This window comes from Oncorhynchus nerka, linkage group LG23 (genome assembly GCF_034236695.1).
Source record: "Oncorhynchus nerka isolate Pitt River linkage group LG23, Oner_Uvic_2.0, whole genome shotgun sequence".
Taxonomy (NCBI): Eukaryota; Metazoa; Chordata; class Actinopteri; order Salmoniformes; family Salmonidae; genus Oncorhynchus; species Oncorhynchus nerka.
This window is the reverse complement of record NC_088418.1, coordinates 55,197,956-55,217,038: the sequence shown is the minus strand read 5'-3', so window position 1 is coordinate 55,217,038 and position 19,083 is coordinate 55,197,956. Positions and strand designations below refer to the sequence as shown.

At 44.4% G+C, this 19,083-nt stretch overlaps 1 protein-coding gene and 1 gene segment (V, D, J or C); one reads left to right on the top strand and one right to left on the bottom strand.

The window, feature by feature from the left end:
- The window catches only part of LOC115107091 (zinc finger protein 37-like), a 29,200-nt gene extending 20,048 nt beyond the window's left edge, over nt 1-9,152 (bottom strand). For both annotated transcript variants that reach the window (XM_065008309.1, XM_029630471.2), the window contains exons 1-2: nt 9,047-9,152; nt 8,469-8,885 (exon numbers count right to left, since the gene is read on the bottom strand). Coding sequence is in view for 1 of the 2 variants with exons in the window: in XM_029630471.2 (XP_029486331.2) it covers nt 8,469-8,496 (28 nt within the window). In the remaining variant the exon portion in view is untranslated. The remainder of the gene's footprint in view (nt 1-8,468; nt 8,886-9,046) is intronic.
- A 6,056-nt stretch (nt 9,153-15,208) lies between these two features.
- LOC115107089 (Ig kappa-b4 chain C region-like) lies at nt 15,209-16,532 on the top strand. The segment is given in 3 exon segments: nt 15,209-15,215; nt 15,274-15,390; nt 15,942-16,532. Coding segments are annotated over 3 exon segments (441 nt in total).
- Nucleotides 16,533-19,083: the final 2,551 nt, after the last annotated feature.

The following is a 19,083-nucleotide window of genomic DNA, read 5'->3' as shown; positions in this document are numbered from 1 at the left end:
GGGTACCGGTACATAGTCAATGTGGAGGCATACATAGTCAATGTGGAGGCTATATAGAGGGGTACCGGTACATAGTCAATGTGGAGGCTATATAGAGGGGTACCGGTACATAGTCAATGTGGAGGCTATATAGAGGGGTACCGGTACATAGTCAATGTGGAGGCTATATAGAGGGGTACCGGTACATAGTCAATGTGGAGGCTATATAGAGGGGTACCGGTACATAGTCAATGTGGAGGCTATATAGAGGGCTACCGGGTCCAACCGCTCCGGGTTGGAGCGAGCAGTCGCATCCGCACTTCGGTCTGCACTTCGGTCTGCAGGTAGTATAACTTTTCATTACATTTCATTACATTTCATTATAGTACAACGGTTTGATTTGTCTAATCTTAGCAATTTCTTCTTAGCTAGCTACATAGCCGTCTTTGTATCAAAGATAATTGCGTAATTATCGTATTTCGTCGTCCTAACGTAGTCTTCACTGCTATCTGCCCAGCAGCTAGCCAGCTAGCTAACGCCCACCGTCTACATAGCTAGCTACATAGCCGTCTCTGTATCAAAGATAATTGTGTAGTCTAGAGCGATTTTCTAGGTTACCTAGCCAGCTATTGTCGTTCTTTTAACGCAACGTAACGTAATCAACACTGCTAGCTAGCCAGCTAGCCCCCGAATCAACAACGCAGCCACTGCCAGCTAGCCTACAAAGTCAACAACGCAGCCACTGCCAGCTAGCCTACTTCAGCAGTACTGTATCATTTTTTAATCATTTTAGTCGATAAGATTCTTGCTACGTAAGCTCAACTTTCTGAACATTCGAGACGTGTAGTCCACTTGTCATTCCAATCTCCTTTGCATTAGCGTAGCCTCTTCTGTAGCCTGTCAACTATGTGTCTGTCTATCCCTGTTCTCTCCTCTCTGCACAGACCATACAAACGCTCCACACCGCGTGGCCGCGGCCACCCTAATCTGGTGGTCCCAGCTCGCAAGACCCACGTGGAGTTCCAGGTCTCCGGTAGCCTCTGGAACTGCCGATCTGCGGCCAACAAGGCAGAGTTCATCTCAGCCTATGCCTCCTCCAGTCCCTAGACTTCTTGGCACTGACGGAAACATGGATCACCACAGATAACACTGCTACTCCTACTGCTCTCTCTTCGTCCACCCACGTGTTCTCGCACACCCCGAGAGCTTCTGGTCAGCGGGGTGGTGGCACCGGGATCCTCATCTCTCCCAAGTGGTCATTCTCTCTTTCTCCCCTTACCCATCTGTCTATCGCCTCCTTTGAATTCCATGCTGTCACAGTTACCAGCCCTTTCAAGCTTAACATCCTTATCATTTATCGCCCTCCAGGTTCCCTCGGAGAGTTCATCAATGAGCTTGATGCCTTGATAAGCTCCTTTCCTGAGGACGGCTCACCTCTCACAGTTCTGGGCGACTTTAACCTCCCCACGTCTACCTTTGACTCATTCCTCTCTGCCTCCTTCTTTCCACTCCTCTCCTCTTTCGACCTCTCCCTCTCACCTTCCCCCTACTCACAAGGCAGGCAATACGCTCGACCTCATCTTTACTAGATGCTGTTCTTCCACTAACCTCATTGCAACTCCCCTCCAAGTCTCCGACCACTACCTTGTATCATTTTCCCTCTCGCTCTCATCCAACACTTCCCACACTGCCCCTACTCGGATGGTATCGCGCCGTCCCAACCTTCGCTCTCTCTCCCCCGCTACTCTCTCCTCTTCCATCCTATCATCTCTTCCCTCTGCTCAAACCTTCTCCAACCTATCTCCTGATTCTGCCTCCTCAACCCTCCTCTCCTCCCTTTCTGCATCCTTTGACTCTCTATGTCCCCTATCCTCCAGGCCGGCTCGGTCCTCCCCTCCCGCTCCGTGGCTCGACGACTCATTGCGAGCTCACAGAACAGGGCTCCGGGCAGCCGAGCGGAAATGGAGGAAAACTCGCCTCCCTGCGGACCTGGCATCCTTTCACTCCCTCCTCTCTACATTTTCCTCTTCTGTCGCTGCTGCTAAAGCCACTTTCTACCACTCTAAATTCCAAGCATCTGCCTCTAACCCTAGGAAGCTCTTTGCCTGAACCTCCCCCTCCTCCCTCTCTGCAGATGACTTCGTCAACCATTTTGAAAAGAAGGTCGACGACATCCGATCCTCGTTTGCTAAGTCAAACGACACCGCTGGTTCTGCTCACACTGCCCTACCCTGTGCTCTGACCTCTTTCTCCCTCTCTCTCCAGATGAAATCTCGCGTCTTGTGATGGCCGGCCGCCCAACAACCTGCCCGCTTGACCCTATCCCCTCCTCTCTTCTCCAGACCATTTCTGGAGACCTTCTCCCTTACCTCACCTCGCTCATCAACTCATCCCTGACCGCTGGCTACGTCCCTTCCGTCTTCAAGAGAGCGAGAGTTGCACCCCTTCTGAAAAACCTACACTCGATCCCTCCGATGTCAACAACTACAGACCAGTATCCCTTCTTTCTTTTCTCTCCAAAACCCTTGAACGTGCCGTCCTTGGCCAGCTCTCCCGCTATCTCTCTCAGAATGACCTTCTTGATCCAAATCAGTCAGGTTTCAAGACTAGTCATTCAACTGAGACTGCTCTTCTCTGTATCACGGAGGCGCTCCGCACTGCTAAAGCTAACTCTCTCTCCTCTGCTCTCATCCTTCTAGACCTATCGGCTGCCTTCGATACTGTGAACCATCAGATCCTCCTCTCCACCCTCTCCGAGTTGGGCATCTCCGGCGCGGCCCACGCTTGGATTGCGTCCTACCTGACAGGTCGCTCCTACCAGGTGGCGTGGCGAGAATCCGTCTCCTCACCACGTGCTCACCACTGGTGTCCCCAGGGCTCTGTTCTAGGCCCTCTCCTATTCTCGCTATACACCAAGTCACTTGGCTATGTCATAACCTCACATGGTCTCTCCTATCATTGCTATGCAGACGACACACAATTAATCTTCTCCTTTCCCCTTCTGATGACCAGGTGGCGAATCGCATCTCTGCATGTCTGGCAGACATATCAGTGTGGATGACGGATCACCACCTCAAGCTGAACCTCGGCAAGACGGAGCTGCTCTTCCTCCCGGGAAGGACTGCCCGTTCCATGATCTCGCCATCACGGTTGACAACTCCACTGTGTCCTCCTCCCAGAGCGCTAAGAACCTTGGCGTGATCCTGGACAACACCCTGTCGTTCTCAACTAACATCAAGGCGGTGGCCCGTTCCTGTAGGTTCATGCTCTACAACATCCGCAGAGTACGACCCTGCCTCACACAGGAAGCGGCGCAGGTCCTAATCCAGGCACTTGTCATCTCCCGTCTGGATTACTGCAACTCGCTGTTGGCTGGGCTCCCTGCCTGTGCCATTAAACCCCTACAACTCATCCAGAACGCCGCAGCCCGTCTGGTGTTCAACCTTCCCAAGTTCTCTCACGTCACCCCGCTCCTCCGCTCTCTCCACTGGCTTCCAGTTGAAGCTCGCATCCTCTACAAGACCATGGTGCTTGCCTACGGAGCTGTGAGGGGAACGGCACCTCAGTATCTCCAGGCTCTGATCAGGCCCTACACCCAAACAAGGGCACTGCGTTCATCCACCTCTGGCCTGCTCGCCTCCCTACCACTGAGGAAGTACAGTTCCCGCTCAGCCCAGTCAAAACTGTTCGCTGCTCTGGCCCCCCAATGGTGGAACAAACTCCCTCACGACGCCAGGACAGCGGAGTCAATCACCACCTTCCGGAGACACCTGAAACCCCACCTCTTTAAGGAATACCTAGGATAGGATAAAGTAATCCTTCTCACCCCCCTTAAAAGATTTAGATGCACTATTGTAAAGTGGCTGCTCCACTGGATGTCATAAGGTGAATGCACCAATTTGTAAGTCGCTCTGGATAAGAGCGTCTGCTAAATGACTTAAATGTAAATGTATAGTCAATGTGGAGGCTATATAGAGGGGTACCTTTACATAGTCAATGTGGAGGCTATATAGAGGGGTACCTTTACATAGTCAATGTGGAGGCTATATAGAGGGGTACCGGTACATAGTCAATGTGGAGGCTATATAGAGGGGTACCGGTACATAGTCAATGTGCGGGGACACCGGTTAGTTGAGGTAATTGAGGTAATATGTACATGTAGGTAGAGTTAAAGTGACTATGCATAGATTATAAACAGAGAATAGCAGCAGCGTAAAAGAGGGGTCTTGGTAGCCCTTTGATTAGCTGTTCAGGAGTCTTATGGTTTGGGGTAGAGCTGTTAAGAAGCCTATTGGATCTCGACTTGGCACTCTGGTACCTGGGTGTGCTTGGACAATGATAGGCTCTCTGGTACCTTGGTGTGCTTGGACCATGTTAGTTTGTTGGTGATGTGGACACCAAGGAACTTGAAGCTTTCAACCTGCTCCACTACAGCCCCATCGATGAGATTGAGGGCGTGCTCAGTCCTCCTTTTCCTGTAGTCCACAATCATCTCCTTTGTCTTGATCACGTTGAGGGAGAGATTGTTGTCCTGGCACCACACGGACAGGTTTCTGACCTCCTCCCTATAGGCTGTCTCGTCGTTGTCTGTGATCAGGCCTTCCACTGTTGTGTCATCGGCAAACTTAATGATGGTGTTGGAGCCGTGCCTGGCCATGCGTGAACAGGGAGTACAGGAGGGGACTGAGCACAAACCCCTGAGGGGCCCCTGTGTTGAGGATCAGTGTGACAGATGTGTTGTTACATTCTCTTACCACATGGGGGCGGCTCGTCAGGAAGTCCAGGATCCAGTTGTAGAGGGAGTTGTTTAGTCCCAGGGTCCTTAGCTTATTGATGAGCATTGAGGGCAATGTTGAACGCTGAGCTGTAGTCCATGAATAGCATTCTCACGTGCGGCCTTGTGAATGTTGACCTGTTTAAAGATCTTACTCACATCGGCTGTGGAGAGCGTGATCACACAGTCGTTCGGAACAGCTGGTGCTCTCATGCATGTAATTTGTCATTTGGGTTAGGGTTAGGGTTCGAGGCAATTGGAGGCCACGGAAGGAGAGTTGTATGGCATTGAAGCTCGCCTGGATGGTTGTTAACAGTGTCCAAAGAAGGGCCAGAAGGATACAGAATGGTGTCGTCTGCGTAGAGGTGGATCAGAGACTCACCAGCAGCAAGAGCAACATCATTGATGTATACAGAGAAGAGAGTTGGTCCAAGAATTGTGGCACCACCCTGTGGCACCCCCATCGAGACTGCCAGAGGCCCGGACAACAGACCCCCCGATTTGACACACTGAACTCTATCAGAGAAGTAGTTGGTGAACCAGGAGAGGCAATCATTTGAGAAACCAAGGCTGTCGAGTCTGCCGATGAGGATGTGGTGATTGACAGAGTCGAAAGCCTTGGCCAGGTCAATGAATAAAGCTGCACAGTATTGTTTCTTATCGATGGCGGTTAAGATATCGTGTAGGACCTTGAGCGTGGCTGAGGTGCACCCATGACCAGCTCTGAAACCAGATTGCATAGCGGAGAAGGTATGGTGGGATTCTAAATGGTCGGTAATCTGCTTGTTGACTTGGCTTTCGAAGACCTTAGAAAGGCAGGGTAGGATAGATATAGGTCTGAAGCAGTTTAGAGTGTCCCCCCCTTTGAAGAGGGGGATGACCGCGGCTGCTTTCCAATCTTTGGGAATCTCAGACGACAGATAATTTTAGAAAGAAAGGGTCCAGATTGTCTAGCCCGGCTGATTTGTAGGGGTCAATATTTTGCAGCTCTTTCAGAACATCAGCTGACTGGATTAGGGAGAAGGAGAAATGGGCAAGGCTTGGGTGAGTTGCTCTGGGGGGTGCAGTGCTGTTGACCGGGGTAGGGGTAGCCAGGTGGAAAGCATGGCCAGCCATAGAAAAACACTTGGATTTGTTGGTGGTGACAGGTCTACAGTCAATCACGGACTACAAGAAGAAACCCAGCCCAGTCACGGACCAGGATGTCTTGCTCCCAGGCAGACTAAATAACTTTTTTGCCCGCTTTGAGGACAATACATTGCCACTGACACGGCCTGCAACGAAAACATGCGGTCTCTCCTTCACTGCAGCCGAGGTGAGTAAGACATTTAAACGTGTTAACCCTCGCAAGGCTGCAGGCCCAGACGGCATCCCCAGCCGCGCCCTCAGAGCATGCGCAGACCAGCTGGCCGGTGTGTTTACGGACATATTCAATCAATCCCTATACCAGTCTGCTGTTCCCACATGCTTCAAGAGGGCCACCATTGTTCCTGTTCCCAAGAAAGCTAAAGTAACTGAGCTAAACGACTACCGCCCGTAGCACTCACTTCCGTCATCATGAAGTGCTTTGAGAGACTAGTCAAGGACCATATCACCTCCACCCTACCTGACACCCTAGACCCACTCCAATTTGCTTACCGCCCAAATAGGTCCACAGACGATGCAATCTCAACCACACTGCACACTGCCCTAACCCACCTGGACAAGAGGAATACCTATGTGAGAATGCTGTTCATCGACTACAGCTCGGCATTCAACACCATAGTACCCTCCAAGCTCGTCATCAAGCTCGAGACCCTGGGTCTCGACCCCGCCCTGTGCAACTGGGTTCTGGACTTCCTGACCGGCCGCCCCCAGGTGGTGAGGGTAGGCAACAACATCTCCTCCCCGCTGATCCTCAACACGGGGGGCCCCACAAGGGTGCGTTCTGAGCCCTCTCCTGTACTCCCTGTTCACCCACGACTGCGTGGCCATGCACGCCTCCAACTCAATCATCAAGTTTGCGGACGACACAACAGTGGTAGGCTTGATTACCAACAACGACGAGACGGCCTACAGGGAGGAGGTGAGGGCCCTCGGAGTGTGGTGTCAGGAAAATAACCTCACACTCAACGTGATCGCTGAGATCTTGGTTGAAAACAGCAGAAGTGTATTTAGAGGGCAAGTTGGTTAGGATGATATCTATGAGGGTGCCCGTGTTTACGGCTTTGGGGTGGTACCTGGTAGGTTCATTGATCATTTGTGTGAGGTCGAGGGCATCAAGCTTAGATTGTAGGATGGCTGGGGTGTTAAGCATGTTCCAGTTTAGGTCGCCTAGCAGCTACTCTACCTCAGGCGAGCAAAACATTGAGACTTCCTTAGATATTGTGCACCAGTTGTTGTTTACAAATATACAGACGCCGCTGTTCTATGCTGCCAATACAGCGCATAACCAGCCAGCCAGCTGTATGTAATGTTGTCGTTCAGCCACGACTCCGTGAAGCATATGATATTACTATTTTTAATGTCCTGTTGGTAGTTATATCTTCCTCGTAGGTCGTCGATTTTATTTTCCAATGATTGCATGTTAGCTAGTTGAACGGAAGGCAGTGGGGGTTTGTTCGATTGCCAACGAATTCTCAGAAGGCAGCCGATCTCCGTCCTCTTTTTCTCCGTCTTCTCTTCACACAAATGACGGGGATTTGGGCCTGTTCTCGGGAAATCAGTATGTCCTTCATGTCGGGCTCATCGGACTTGTTAATGGAAAAAAAGCTTTTTCCAGTTTGTGGTGAGTAATTATTGTTCGGATGTCCAAAAGTTATTATTTTCTGTCATAAGAAATGGTACCAGCAACATTATGTACAGAATACGTTTTTTAAAAAGTTACAAACAATGCAAAAAAATGAACAAAAAAATACATTTGTTTAGGAGCATGTAAAACTTCAGCCATCTTCTCCGGCGCATGATACAATCGCCATCCTCGACTTTCGTCTGCAGTCGCTTGCCTCATCCTTACCACTCAAGTAAGACCATTAACATTTTATATTCATCCAATGTTTGCTATATTTTTGGATGACGTGATGATGTTGTCGCTGCTCATGAATGTGATGTTCGTGCCCCAGTGGATTCTGCTGAGGGGCGGCTCATAATAATGGTTGGAACTGAGTTTTTGGAATGACATCAGACACATGGACACCTTTTCACTAATTCCGCTCGAGCCATTAACGCGAGACTATCCTCCCCAATTAAGGTGCCACAAAACCCCTGTGGTTGGTCCAAATAAACTGGTCCATATAAACTGGATGCAACCCGTACAGACAGTCCATGAAGCGGTGTATGTGAACGTGAGTAGATTACCTTGAAAACAACGGTCGGATGTAGTTGGACGTTGTTCCCAGTTGCTGCCGTGAATCAGAAAATATTTTAAACATCCAACCAGAAGTTTTTTTCGGGCAGCATAGAAGCTGGCAGCATTACCGCCACCTAGCGTGCTGGAGGAATTTGACGCGTAGACCACGAAAAACATTGAAAATCATATAGCGCAGGGGAGGCCTACTCTTGAATACACATATACATTTTAGGCCTACACAAATGTCTGGATGGTTTGTACACTTTGCACACTGTCAGTGTTAATTGTCTGCATTCTGTCTGGAACAACCTTACCTAAATAGGCAATAACACACCCACAAACAGGCATATTAACTGATATTATATTCAAATTGGGCCTTGACCTTACCTGTGTTTGTCATGATAATCCTTGTCATGGTAAATATTAATATTGTATTTCAACACATTTGTGAAAGTCCCCAGTAAGCAGATTTAGATCACTTTCTCTATAGCTGAGGGAGGGATGTGTATGGCTCTGTATCACTGTGTGAACGGAGCAGCTTCATGCTGCTGACAGTGGTAATCTCCTGCATCTTCAGCCTGGACTCCACTGATGGTCAGAGTGAAATCAATATCATATCCAGTGCCATGAAATCGACCGGATGTTAAACCACTGTCAAAGTAGGAGCTTCTCCAGGTTTCTGATGGTACCAGGCTAAATCATTGTCAATGGCACTACTGGCTTTACAGCTGATCGTGGCAGACTCTCCAGACTGTGCCATGGCAACTGCAGGAGTCTGGGTCAATAAAATGTCACCTGCATAGCCTGGAAGAGATAAAACAATATGAATTTTCAGTCTTTGATTTAGATTAAACCTTTTTTAGTTCAAATATGGATATTTGAATAAATAATTGTTGTTTGAAATAGGATAATTATATTAAAATCGATAGCTTTAACGTTAATTACTAAAGTAATTTCAAACTTACCATTTGTGTACAATGCAAGGACCATGATAGTTACGAAGATAAAAGTCATTTTTGTCTTATGTTGTGTTGCTTCTGTAAAGGACACATTTAACTCACAGGGCTATAAACACTTTAAGACCACTGAAGCATGTGCTGTCAATGCAAATTGTCTTCATATGCAAATAGCAAACAGTCTGATGATACATGACACCTGTGATATGAATGCTGTTAACAAATCATCAGTGAGATGACCAGAATTTTTGTGTGGTTTATTTATTCATAAAAAATCAATACTGTCCAATATTGTAAGACAGACACTAATATAAAAACATTGTCTAGATATATTTTTGTTCACTTTTGAATTACAGTATTTCCCTTCCCTTGTAAATACATCTGGCCCCTATTGGCTCCTAACGTCATACACAGAAAAATGTACTTTGTTAAGTAACCTTGTGTGTGCCTGATCAAAACCTTACAAAGAGCAACAAGAGAGTGATTTGTCACGAGTTGTACTTTCATCCTCCTCCATGTTGTCTGACTCGTATATGCAACCACTCTCAACGAGCAGCTTTTGTTGTCACTCTCTCTCTTGCTCGCTTACACACACACACACACTATGTGACTGAGTGACAGTGGACTGGTACACAATACTGTCCTTGTGCCGTACACAAAAGGTCAGATGAATCAAAGCATATGAATCACAGACAGCTGTCTCTCCTCTCAGGCTCTCAGACTCACTTCTAATCCACATCACAGCCAAATATCCTCCTAATTTTCTTGGATACTACACTGGATATTGATTCACAATCCATTTGATAACATTTATGATAAATATTTAGCAGGAAATGTTAGCGAAACAGCACAGAAACGTTTTGTGAGATGACGGCATGGTGCTTGAAGAGGCTCAGGGCAGGTTATGAATGGATAGGGGACTACAACTCTTTAAAAAAAAAAACGTTTTATCCCCATTTAGATAGAACACAAATATCAAACAAAAGTAAGAATTTCTAAAATGTGTGCGTGCGGGTGAGTGTATGAATGGTAGTGACAGACAGTAGTGCCCGTAGGCGGCCCTTGCGACACTAGTCTGCCGGACCCTGGTCTATAGTATTTACATGTCATCATGACAAGTCCTCTGCCTGAAGAAAGAAACATTGGATTTCAAGTCTTCCTTGTTAACTTCTCAAGTTCCATATGAAGAGCAAAGTGAGTAAAAATCCATATTTTTATGTATGATATTATTATCAGATTTTCCTGAATATTATTATTATTATTTTTTAGAACGTTTCTAGAATTAACTTGAGGTTTGATGAGAAAGTGAAGCCATATACAGATTCAGAAAAGAAAGCAATGTACGGAGGGGTTGGGAAAGGAAAATCTTCCCTTTCTGATGTGCTTCCTCTGTCAGATTCAGACAACTACGTGTGTCCTCCTATTTCTATTCACAAGTCTTGGAGTATGCTCAGGAGGATTTGGGAATCCTGTAACAAATGATGTGAGCAGGCTGATCTTATTGGTAAGAACTTCTACATCTAACCTGAACTGTACTATACAAAACTAGTCTGGGGATAGTTTATAGTTTATTTAATCATAAAAACTACTTTAAATCTCTTCTTTTGATACAGAAAATGGGCCAAACTGGGCAAAAAATAAATGACCAAATAATCCTACTTTATTTTTACAGAAACACAATATTCCAAAGGATTATAACATTTCTATACATTATATTCCCAAAGAGAGGGTGAGTAGAATTTCTCAAAAACTAAACATCATGCAGAAACTTTTTTCACAAGAGAAGTTGCGCTGGGTGGTCTTAAACTTTGGCAGCATTTTTGTTGATGAACATTTTTGTTTTATTTGGAATCTGTAGAATGGAATTATATGTAACCTAGTCGGTTTTCTCCCTTTTCTTACTCCAGAGTGGTGTGTGCTGTGTTCTATTGAATATCTATCCACTGGAACAAAGCCTTAGGGAACTGGCCCGGGTGTTTGGTGCCATTTCTTCCAACAAAGATAATATTATGATCTTCATCACCATGCTGCAAAATCTACGTTTCCAATTTGATCATGAGGAGCTGGTAATACCTGTCAGTTCTGCCAGTAGATCCAGTTACTGTAGACCCAGTTTATTGACTGTATTAAGTGGTGCAACCATCCCGATGTTTACTTTGTTTGTCTGTACTTCCAGGAGGCAACAATGCAAGTCTTTAAATGCCACTATAGGGCGGTCAAATGGCCATCTGGGCAGTATTTTGACTATATCAGAGACATTTTGAATTCTGCAGCTCAGGGAGAAGGAGGATTCCGCTGTGTGCCTCCACCCTGCCCTGCCCCTACTACACCAGGTAAGAAACACGCCCCAACACACAGTATCAATTTAGCCCCAACATACAGCATTCATTCAGCCCCAACATACAACATTCACAAGTCTCTTCCTCACAGAGTGTGTTGTTTTCTCTCTCAGGAAGTGAAACACAGGACCATGAACAGACTCGGTCAAGGGGGAGTCTGCTGTCCCTGCTTCCGATCCTAGTCACAGCCTGCGTGTTCCTCATTGTGTGGGTGGTAAGTTAACAATGTGGATGGCTTGCTCAGGCTGTATGACAGTGTCTGGTCCAGAAGACCTACAGGGTATGCTGACTCTTGTTCCAGCCCAGCACTACTACTACGTACCTATATCAACACTAATACTAATCATCAAATGTGTTAGGACTCACAAACAAACTAACATGGTCCAAGCACACCAAGACAGGCATGAAGAGGGCACAACAAAACCTATTCCCCCTCAGGAGACTGAAAAGATTTAGCATGGGTCCTCAGATCCTCAAAAGGTTCTACAGCTGCACCATAAAGAGCACCCTGACTGGTTTCACCACTGCCTGGTATGGCAACTGCTCGGCCTCCGACCGCAAGGCACTACAGAGGGTAGTGCGAATGGCCCAGTATATCACTGGGGACCAAGCTTCCTGCCATCCAGGACATCTATACCAGGCGGTGTCAGAGAAAGACCCTAAAAATTGTCAAAGACTCCAGCCACCCTAGTCACAGACTGTTCTCTCTGCTACCGCACGGCAAGTGGTACCGGAGTGCCAAGTCTAGGTCCAAGAGGCTTCTAAAACAGCTTCTACCCCCAAACCATAATACTTCTGAACATCTAATCAAATGGCTACCCAGACTATTTGCATTGCCCCTCCCCCTATTTGCATAGTCACTTTAATAACTCTACCTACATGTACATATTACCTCAACTAACCGGTGCCCCCACACATTGACTCTGTACCGGTACCCCCCGTATATAGTCCCGCTATTGTTATTTTACTGCTGCTCTTTAAATGCTCTTTAATTATTTGTTGCTTTTATTTCTTATTCTTATCTGTATTTTTTTAAGTGCATTGTTGGTTAGGGACTCGTAAGTAAGCATTTCACTGTAAGATCTACACCTGTTGTATTCGGCGCATGTGACTAATACGATTTGATTTGATACTTGGCTAGAACAAAAGCCTGCACACTGGCTCTCCAGGACTAGGACTGAAGAGCACTGGTGTATGGTTTTAGATGCTTCAACATGATACTCTGTTCCACAGATTCAATCTAGAAGAGAAGGCTCCCCAGAGAGTAACCCAGAGAGAGGCCATAGAAGGCTGTCCACTAATGTGGAACGGACCATAAACATCCTTATTCCACCAGTCACCGGTACAACTGACACACCAATAATGGGGGAAGCCTGATCACCACTGAGGGAGCAGATGAAGCCAACATCAAGAACTGCATAGAGAGCAGAAAGCTGCCCCTCTGAACAGGTGTCACTCTGAACAGGTGTCACTCTGAACAGGTGTCACTCTGAACTGGTGTCACTCTGAACTGGTGTCACTCTGAACTGGTGACACTCTGAACTAGTATCACTGATTCTTCTTGGGTGATATCCCTGAGAGAACGGAGCTGAAATCTCTTATTTAGTATCTTTGACATATCGGAGCTGATATCTCTAAAATATAGGGGTCTCACTTAAACAAGGGACAACGGTGATAAGACAATCAACTGCTTACTCGAAATATATCATTTGGTCTGTCATATATTTTGACACAACACCATGTATCACAGCTTCCTACCTTGTCTATCTCTGTCTAATCAGAGATTTTGACATGTCAACATATCAGAGATATTCTCCACCGAGACTGGACTTTGTTGTGGCCGAAATATCTATTGCTGCTGTGTGGCCACAGAGTGTGTGCTGTCTCACCTCCTCTTTGAGTCACATCATCAGTGTGTGTGCGACTACAGTATGACAGTTTAACTGCCAGTTGTGTGTGTGTGTGTGTGTGTGTGTGAGAGAGAGAGAGAGCTACCCTGCTCTGGATGATCTCAGTGAGGGCTATAAGAGGGGCTTGTTCTCGCCACAAAAGAAAAGAGCCGTAGGCTGAAGGAAATACCAGTTCCATGCTGACCGACAGAGACAGATCCATATGAATCAAAAACCGTTTGATCCTCAATCCCCAGACAGCAGGAAATCAGGATTATCTGCCATCTCCTCTCAGGCTGCACTATCACACGCATTATGAAGCCTTCTCACTGGGCTTGTGTCCAGCATCATTCACAGTCTCATTCACAGATCTCACGGTCAGTAATCTGCTCATGAAAATAGTTAATATGATGCTAGAATATTGCATTCATTTAAATCAGACATTTGGTTGAGGTCCATATGAGGACTTGTTTTGGGGGGCTGAAGTGATTGTAACTTTGAAGTAATGTTGAGGTCATAACACCTATTGTTTAACTTCTGTAGCTCTAGCTTTGCTTATGGACAGATAATGTGTTTCAAAACTTCAAATGATTTTTATATACACTTAAAGACCATGACAAATACTATAAGTCATAACCATGATGATGATGATGATGGTCATGTGATCTGAATGAATGCTTTCTAACCATGTAACAGTTGACCTCCTCTAGTGACCAGTGTTCCATGTCACTGTCTCTTCCCTCTCAGACACTGCAATCTGACTGAGGGAGGTTTTTGTACAGCTCTTTATCACTGTGTAAACACATAGGGATTGTGGTAACTCTGACAGTAGTAATCTCCTGCATCTTCAGCCTGGACTCCACTGATGGTCAGAGTGAAGTCACTCCCAGATCCACTGCCACTGAATCTAGATGGAGTCCCAGATTGAACGGTGCTTGTATAGTAAATGAGGAGTTTAGGAGCTCCTCCAGGTTTATGTTGGTACCAGGCTAGATAGTTATTGTTATACACATTACTGCTGGTTTTACAGTTCAGAGAGACTGACTGTCCTGGGAGAACAGCTTTCACAGCAGGAGTCTGAGTCACAGTGTACTGTCCACTGGATTCTGAAAAATTGAATAAAAACATTTATATGAATGAAATATTACATATAGTAATGAATAGTTCTGAATATAAATATTATTATTGATATACATTACTGTGGTATAAATGTAATACATTTTCTACAATAAATTCTGAAAAGTTTCACCTTGAAAGCAGCAAGCAAGTGTCCAGATGAAGATGGTGATAAAAGTCATGGTTGTTGTGGGTTCTGTTGTCATGAAGGACAGCTCTCAGTCATGAAGTGTTCAACTCACAGGGATATAAATGCTCTTAGAGCAGCGGGGCAGATGCATTATGCAAATTCATGTTTCAAATCTATTTCCGTTTCCAGGAAGGCTCACATCTTCAGAATGTATTTTATCCTGCATGTGCTAATTTATATAACATCAAACAGCAACTTTTTAATCACATCACTAATGCATGATGTTTTTTTAGGCACACCACCATTGTATTGTTATTCTGATGATGATCAGATATAATGAACTGTCTGTTCACTCATGCTCGGTCTCTGATGTAAGTTCCTCTAATCAGTTAGTGAACACTTCTCTAAACTAAAGCTGGTAGGATTCCTCTGGTAGTGTTGTCTGTCCTCTGTGACTTTACCTCCACTGTTAAATCTGAGATAAACATGTTTAATAAAGGAATATACAACATGGATCACTATCACTACTGCTGCTGCTGTTGTCTTTCATATGGACAATATGGAGGAATACTAGCAACACTGATCTAATGCTGGACTGTATCTACAGACTAGGAGAACCTGATACACAGAGGAAGGAACAAATACTACTATCTGGATTTAAGATACAATTATTTTGTATTATCTAGAAACAGCTAATATGAAGTGTTTGTTCTACCTGGAAGATGTTAAAGTGTATCTGTGTTGATTATGATTCTGTATAAGTGATCTTCACTGTAACATCTGCAGCAACACAACACAGAGAGGTTTTTGTACCAGCAGTAATAGGAAATGTATCACTGTGGTGGACTTTTGGAAGCGGCACCAGACTTGATGTTGGAAGTAAGTAAACAACTAAATTAACTGTTTTGTTCACCTTTTGATCTTGTGAGTCAATTTCTCTATCAGTATTGGATATAGTAGTCATTATTGTTGTATTGAGTTCATGGTTACCTTCACTGTTAGTGTGAATACAAAGCTATGTTTGTAACAGACTTCATGATCTATTTTATAAAAATGTATTTACGCTCTAAGTCTGCAAATACTATGAATATGAGTAGGCTACTCTGATCAGAATTATTCCTAAACAATATCTGTCACTATGACTAGTATCTCTAGTTATTTAACCACTTTATACTTGTTCAGTTCATAAATCTGCTTTGTACCATGTTACTTTAGTGTTTTCTCCACATACTTTAAACAATCTAACTTTTATATTCATATTTAGAAGGCATTTCCAATTAACAGAACTGCCTGTTCAGGTGCAGAATGACAGATTTGTAACTTGTCAGCTTGGGGGTTTGAACTTGCAACCTTCTGGTTACTAGTCCAATGCTCTAACCACTAGGCTACCCTGCCATAGTTCCTTAATTGATGTATTCTGTTTGTTCCAGGTAACAGTGCCCCCACCCTCACCATCCTGCCCCCCTCTAGTGAGGAGCTGTCCAGTACAACAATAGCCACACTGACGTGTCTGGCCAACAAGGGCTTCCCTTCAGACTGGACCATGAGCTGGAAAGTGGATGGGACCAGCAAAAAGCAGGAGGCCAGTCCCGGGGTTCTGGAGAAGGACGGCCTGTACAGCTGGAGCAGCACCCTGACTCTCACTGCCCAGGAGTGGACCAGGGCAGGAGAGGTGACCTGTGAAGCCCAGCAGAAAGCCCAGACTCCAGTCACCAAGACCATGAGGAAGGCTGACTGTTCTGGATAGGACCCACCAGTCACAAACCCCTATGGAGCGAGGCTGCTGGTTCCTCTGCTTCGACTCTGTTCTGAGATCAAATGTTCTCTGTCTTATTGATCCCTGACATGTAGACCAAAAGGGGGCTTTGCTTGAGTTTCTGTGTCAATCCTATCTGTAGACTGAGGTTGTATCAGTGTTAGATTTGATGTGTTCTGTTTTATTACTATTAGATACTGTAGGAATGTTTGCTTTGATGCTTTAATTAATGGATGAAAATAAAGATTTCCCTTTTGGACAAAGATTCTTGTTGTTGTCAATAATTACATTTTAGTCTTAAATGTTGAATGAAATAGAAATAGATTCATAAAACCTATCAGACCTAAATGTCATTGCTTCGTTATTTAGGTTTTCACTTGAAATTAGATCGTCATCAAACTGTAGTTCATAGTAACACAAGATACAACGATGTTTACAGATTAACAGAAGAACTATCCACTTGTAGCAGATGGTACGTTTTATTAATATTTTCGGAATGTTTATGACCTGCTTGACTTCTAGACTTATAAAGACAGTAATCTAACATGTTATTGCTATCTTGGACTCTCCCCAATGTGATCATGCCTGCATTTAACTCAAATAAATAATAATGTTGTCCACAAAATATTACAAGTATCACAGCTTCAACATAGTCATAGAGTCTTCTCTACCTCTATCCCCCTGGGGACAGAGTGACCATCTGGTGACACTGCTGCTCTATTCTGGGACAAGCAGAAACACCCAGCCCTGTCTATGTAAATCTCAGTTTCACTCCCACAGTTCCCAGTCTAGTTTCAATTTCACTGCCTGGACTGGGCCAGATGTGAGTGGGTGAACTAGTTTTACTGTAACGTCTATGGTGGACTAAAGGAACGGGACTTTCTTACACTGAATAAACCAGCATGTAATAGATGACATATCAGATGGGTATTACTAAAGATGGGTATTGACAGTTACTGACGTGTCTAATGTCTGAGCTCCACATATTTTTACTTTCATACAGGGGAAGTGGGGGCGGAAATGTTTCTCATTTTAATTTGCAAATGTTTTGACCTCTGGGTTACTTTTTATGTTTACACTTAGGCGTCATGACAATATAGCAATAATCATCTGTAATTTAATCAGGATGATGATGATGATGATGATGACAGAGAACAATGTATCTGAATGATAATCATATTGTCACATGCCAGAGATGACCTCCTCTACTGATCAGTGTTCCTTGTCACAATCTCTGCCCGCTTAGCACCTGCGGTACGTCCCAGCTGTAGCAGTAGTCACTGTGCAGTCTGACCGAGGGAAGTTTTTGTACAGCTCTTTATCACTGTGTGAACACATTGGGATTGTGGTAACTCTGACAGTAGTAATCTCCTGCATGTTCAGCCTGGAATCTACTGATGGTCAGAGTGACGTCACTCACTAACCCACTGCCACTGAATTTAGATGGAGTCCCAGACGGATGAGTTTAGGAGTTCCTCCAGCTTTTTGTTTATACCAGGCTAGGTTAGTAACTCCCCAAATACAGGTGTGCCAAGCTTGTAGCATCACACACAAGAAGACTCAAGGCTGTAATCACTGCCAAATGTGCTTCAACAAAGTTCTGAGTAAAGGGTCTGAATACTTACGCAAATGTGATATTTCCGTTTTTTTATTTATAAATTAGCACAAAAAAACTGCTTTTGTTTGTCATTATGAGGTATTGTGCGTAGATCAATAAAAAAACAAAAACATTTAATCAATTTTAGAATAAGTCAAGGGGTCTGAATACTTTCTGAAGGCACTGTACATAGGAAATGGTTAGCGCTAGGTTTAGAGTTAGTAGATAGTTAGTTGAAATGTTACTAATAGTCTGTAGAGAACACTTTACTTGGATAGTCCGGATATTCCATCTGTAAATACTCTACAGATGGTCATACGATCAACAAACTATCTGTTGACAAGCAACTGCTGGTTAAGGTTACAGTTAGGGTTAGGTTTACAATAAGGGTAAGGGTTAATGTTAGGGTTAGTGTAAGGGTTAATGTTAGGGTTAGGTTTACAATAAGGGTAAGGGTTAATGTTAGGGTTAGGGTAAGGGTTAATGTTAGGGTTAGGGTAAGGGTTAATGTTAGGGTTAGGTTTACAATATGGGTAAGGGTTAATGTTAGGGTTAGGGTAAGGGTTAATGTTAGGGTTAGGGTAAGGGTTAATGTTAGGGTTAGGGTAAGGGTTAATGTTAGGGTTAGGGTAAGGGTTAATGTTAAGTTTAGGGTAAAGGTTAAGTGTAGGGTTAGGATAACAGTTAAGGTTAGGGTTAGAATAAGGGTAAGGGTTAATGTTAGGATTAGGATAAGGTTAGGGTTCGAGATAGGCTTAGGGTTAGGTTTTGTAGATAGTTAGCTGAAATATTACTAATAGTCTGTAGAACATTTACAGATGGACTATCCAAATAATGTTTTAACTTCATATTGAGCATTTTATGGTTTGTTATTTACACTTTGGAGAATTGTTATTACATTTTTTAAAAACTATTTCAAATGAAGAACAAAAAATGGTATTTGACGAGTATTCATACGGTAGGAGTTTATGATTGAAATCCCAGCCTAAAGAAATGAAAGTATTTAAACTGGGTGGAGGTTGTTGCAGTAATAGGGATTGCACCACTGTGGTACACTTTTGTTAGCGGCACCAGACTAGATGTTGGAAATAAGTGGCTCACAAGCTCTCTGATATTTATGTCTCATCACATATTTAGTATTTCACTTTCTTAAACGCTGTCTCTATTAAAACATTACTATTTGAGGTATTTGTATCTAAAGAATATACAGTTGAAGTCA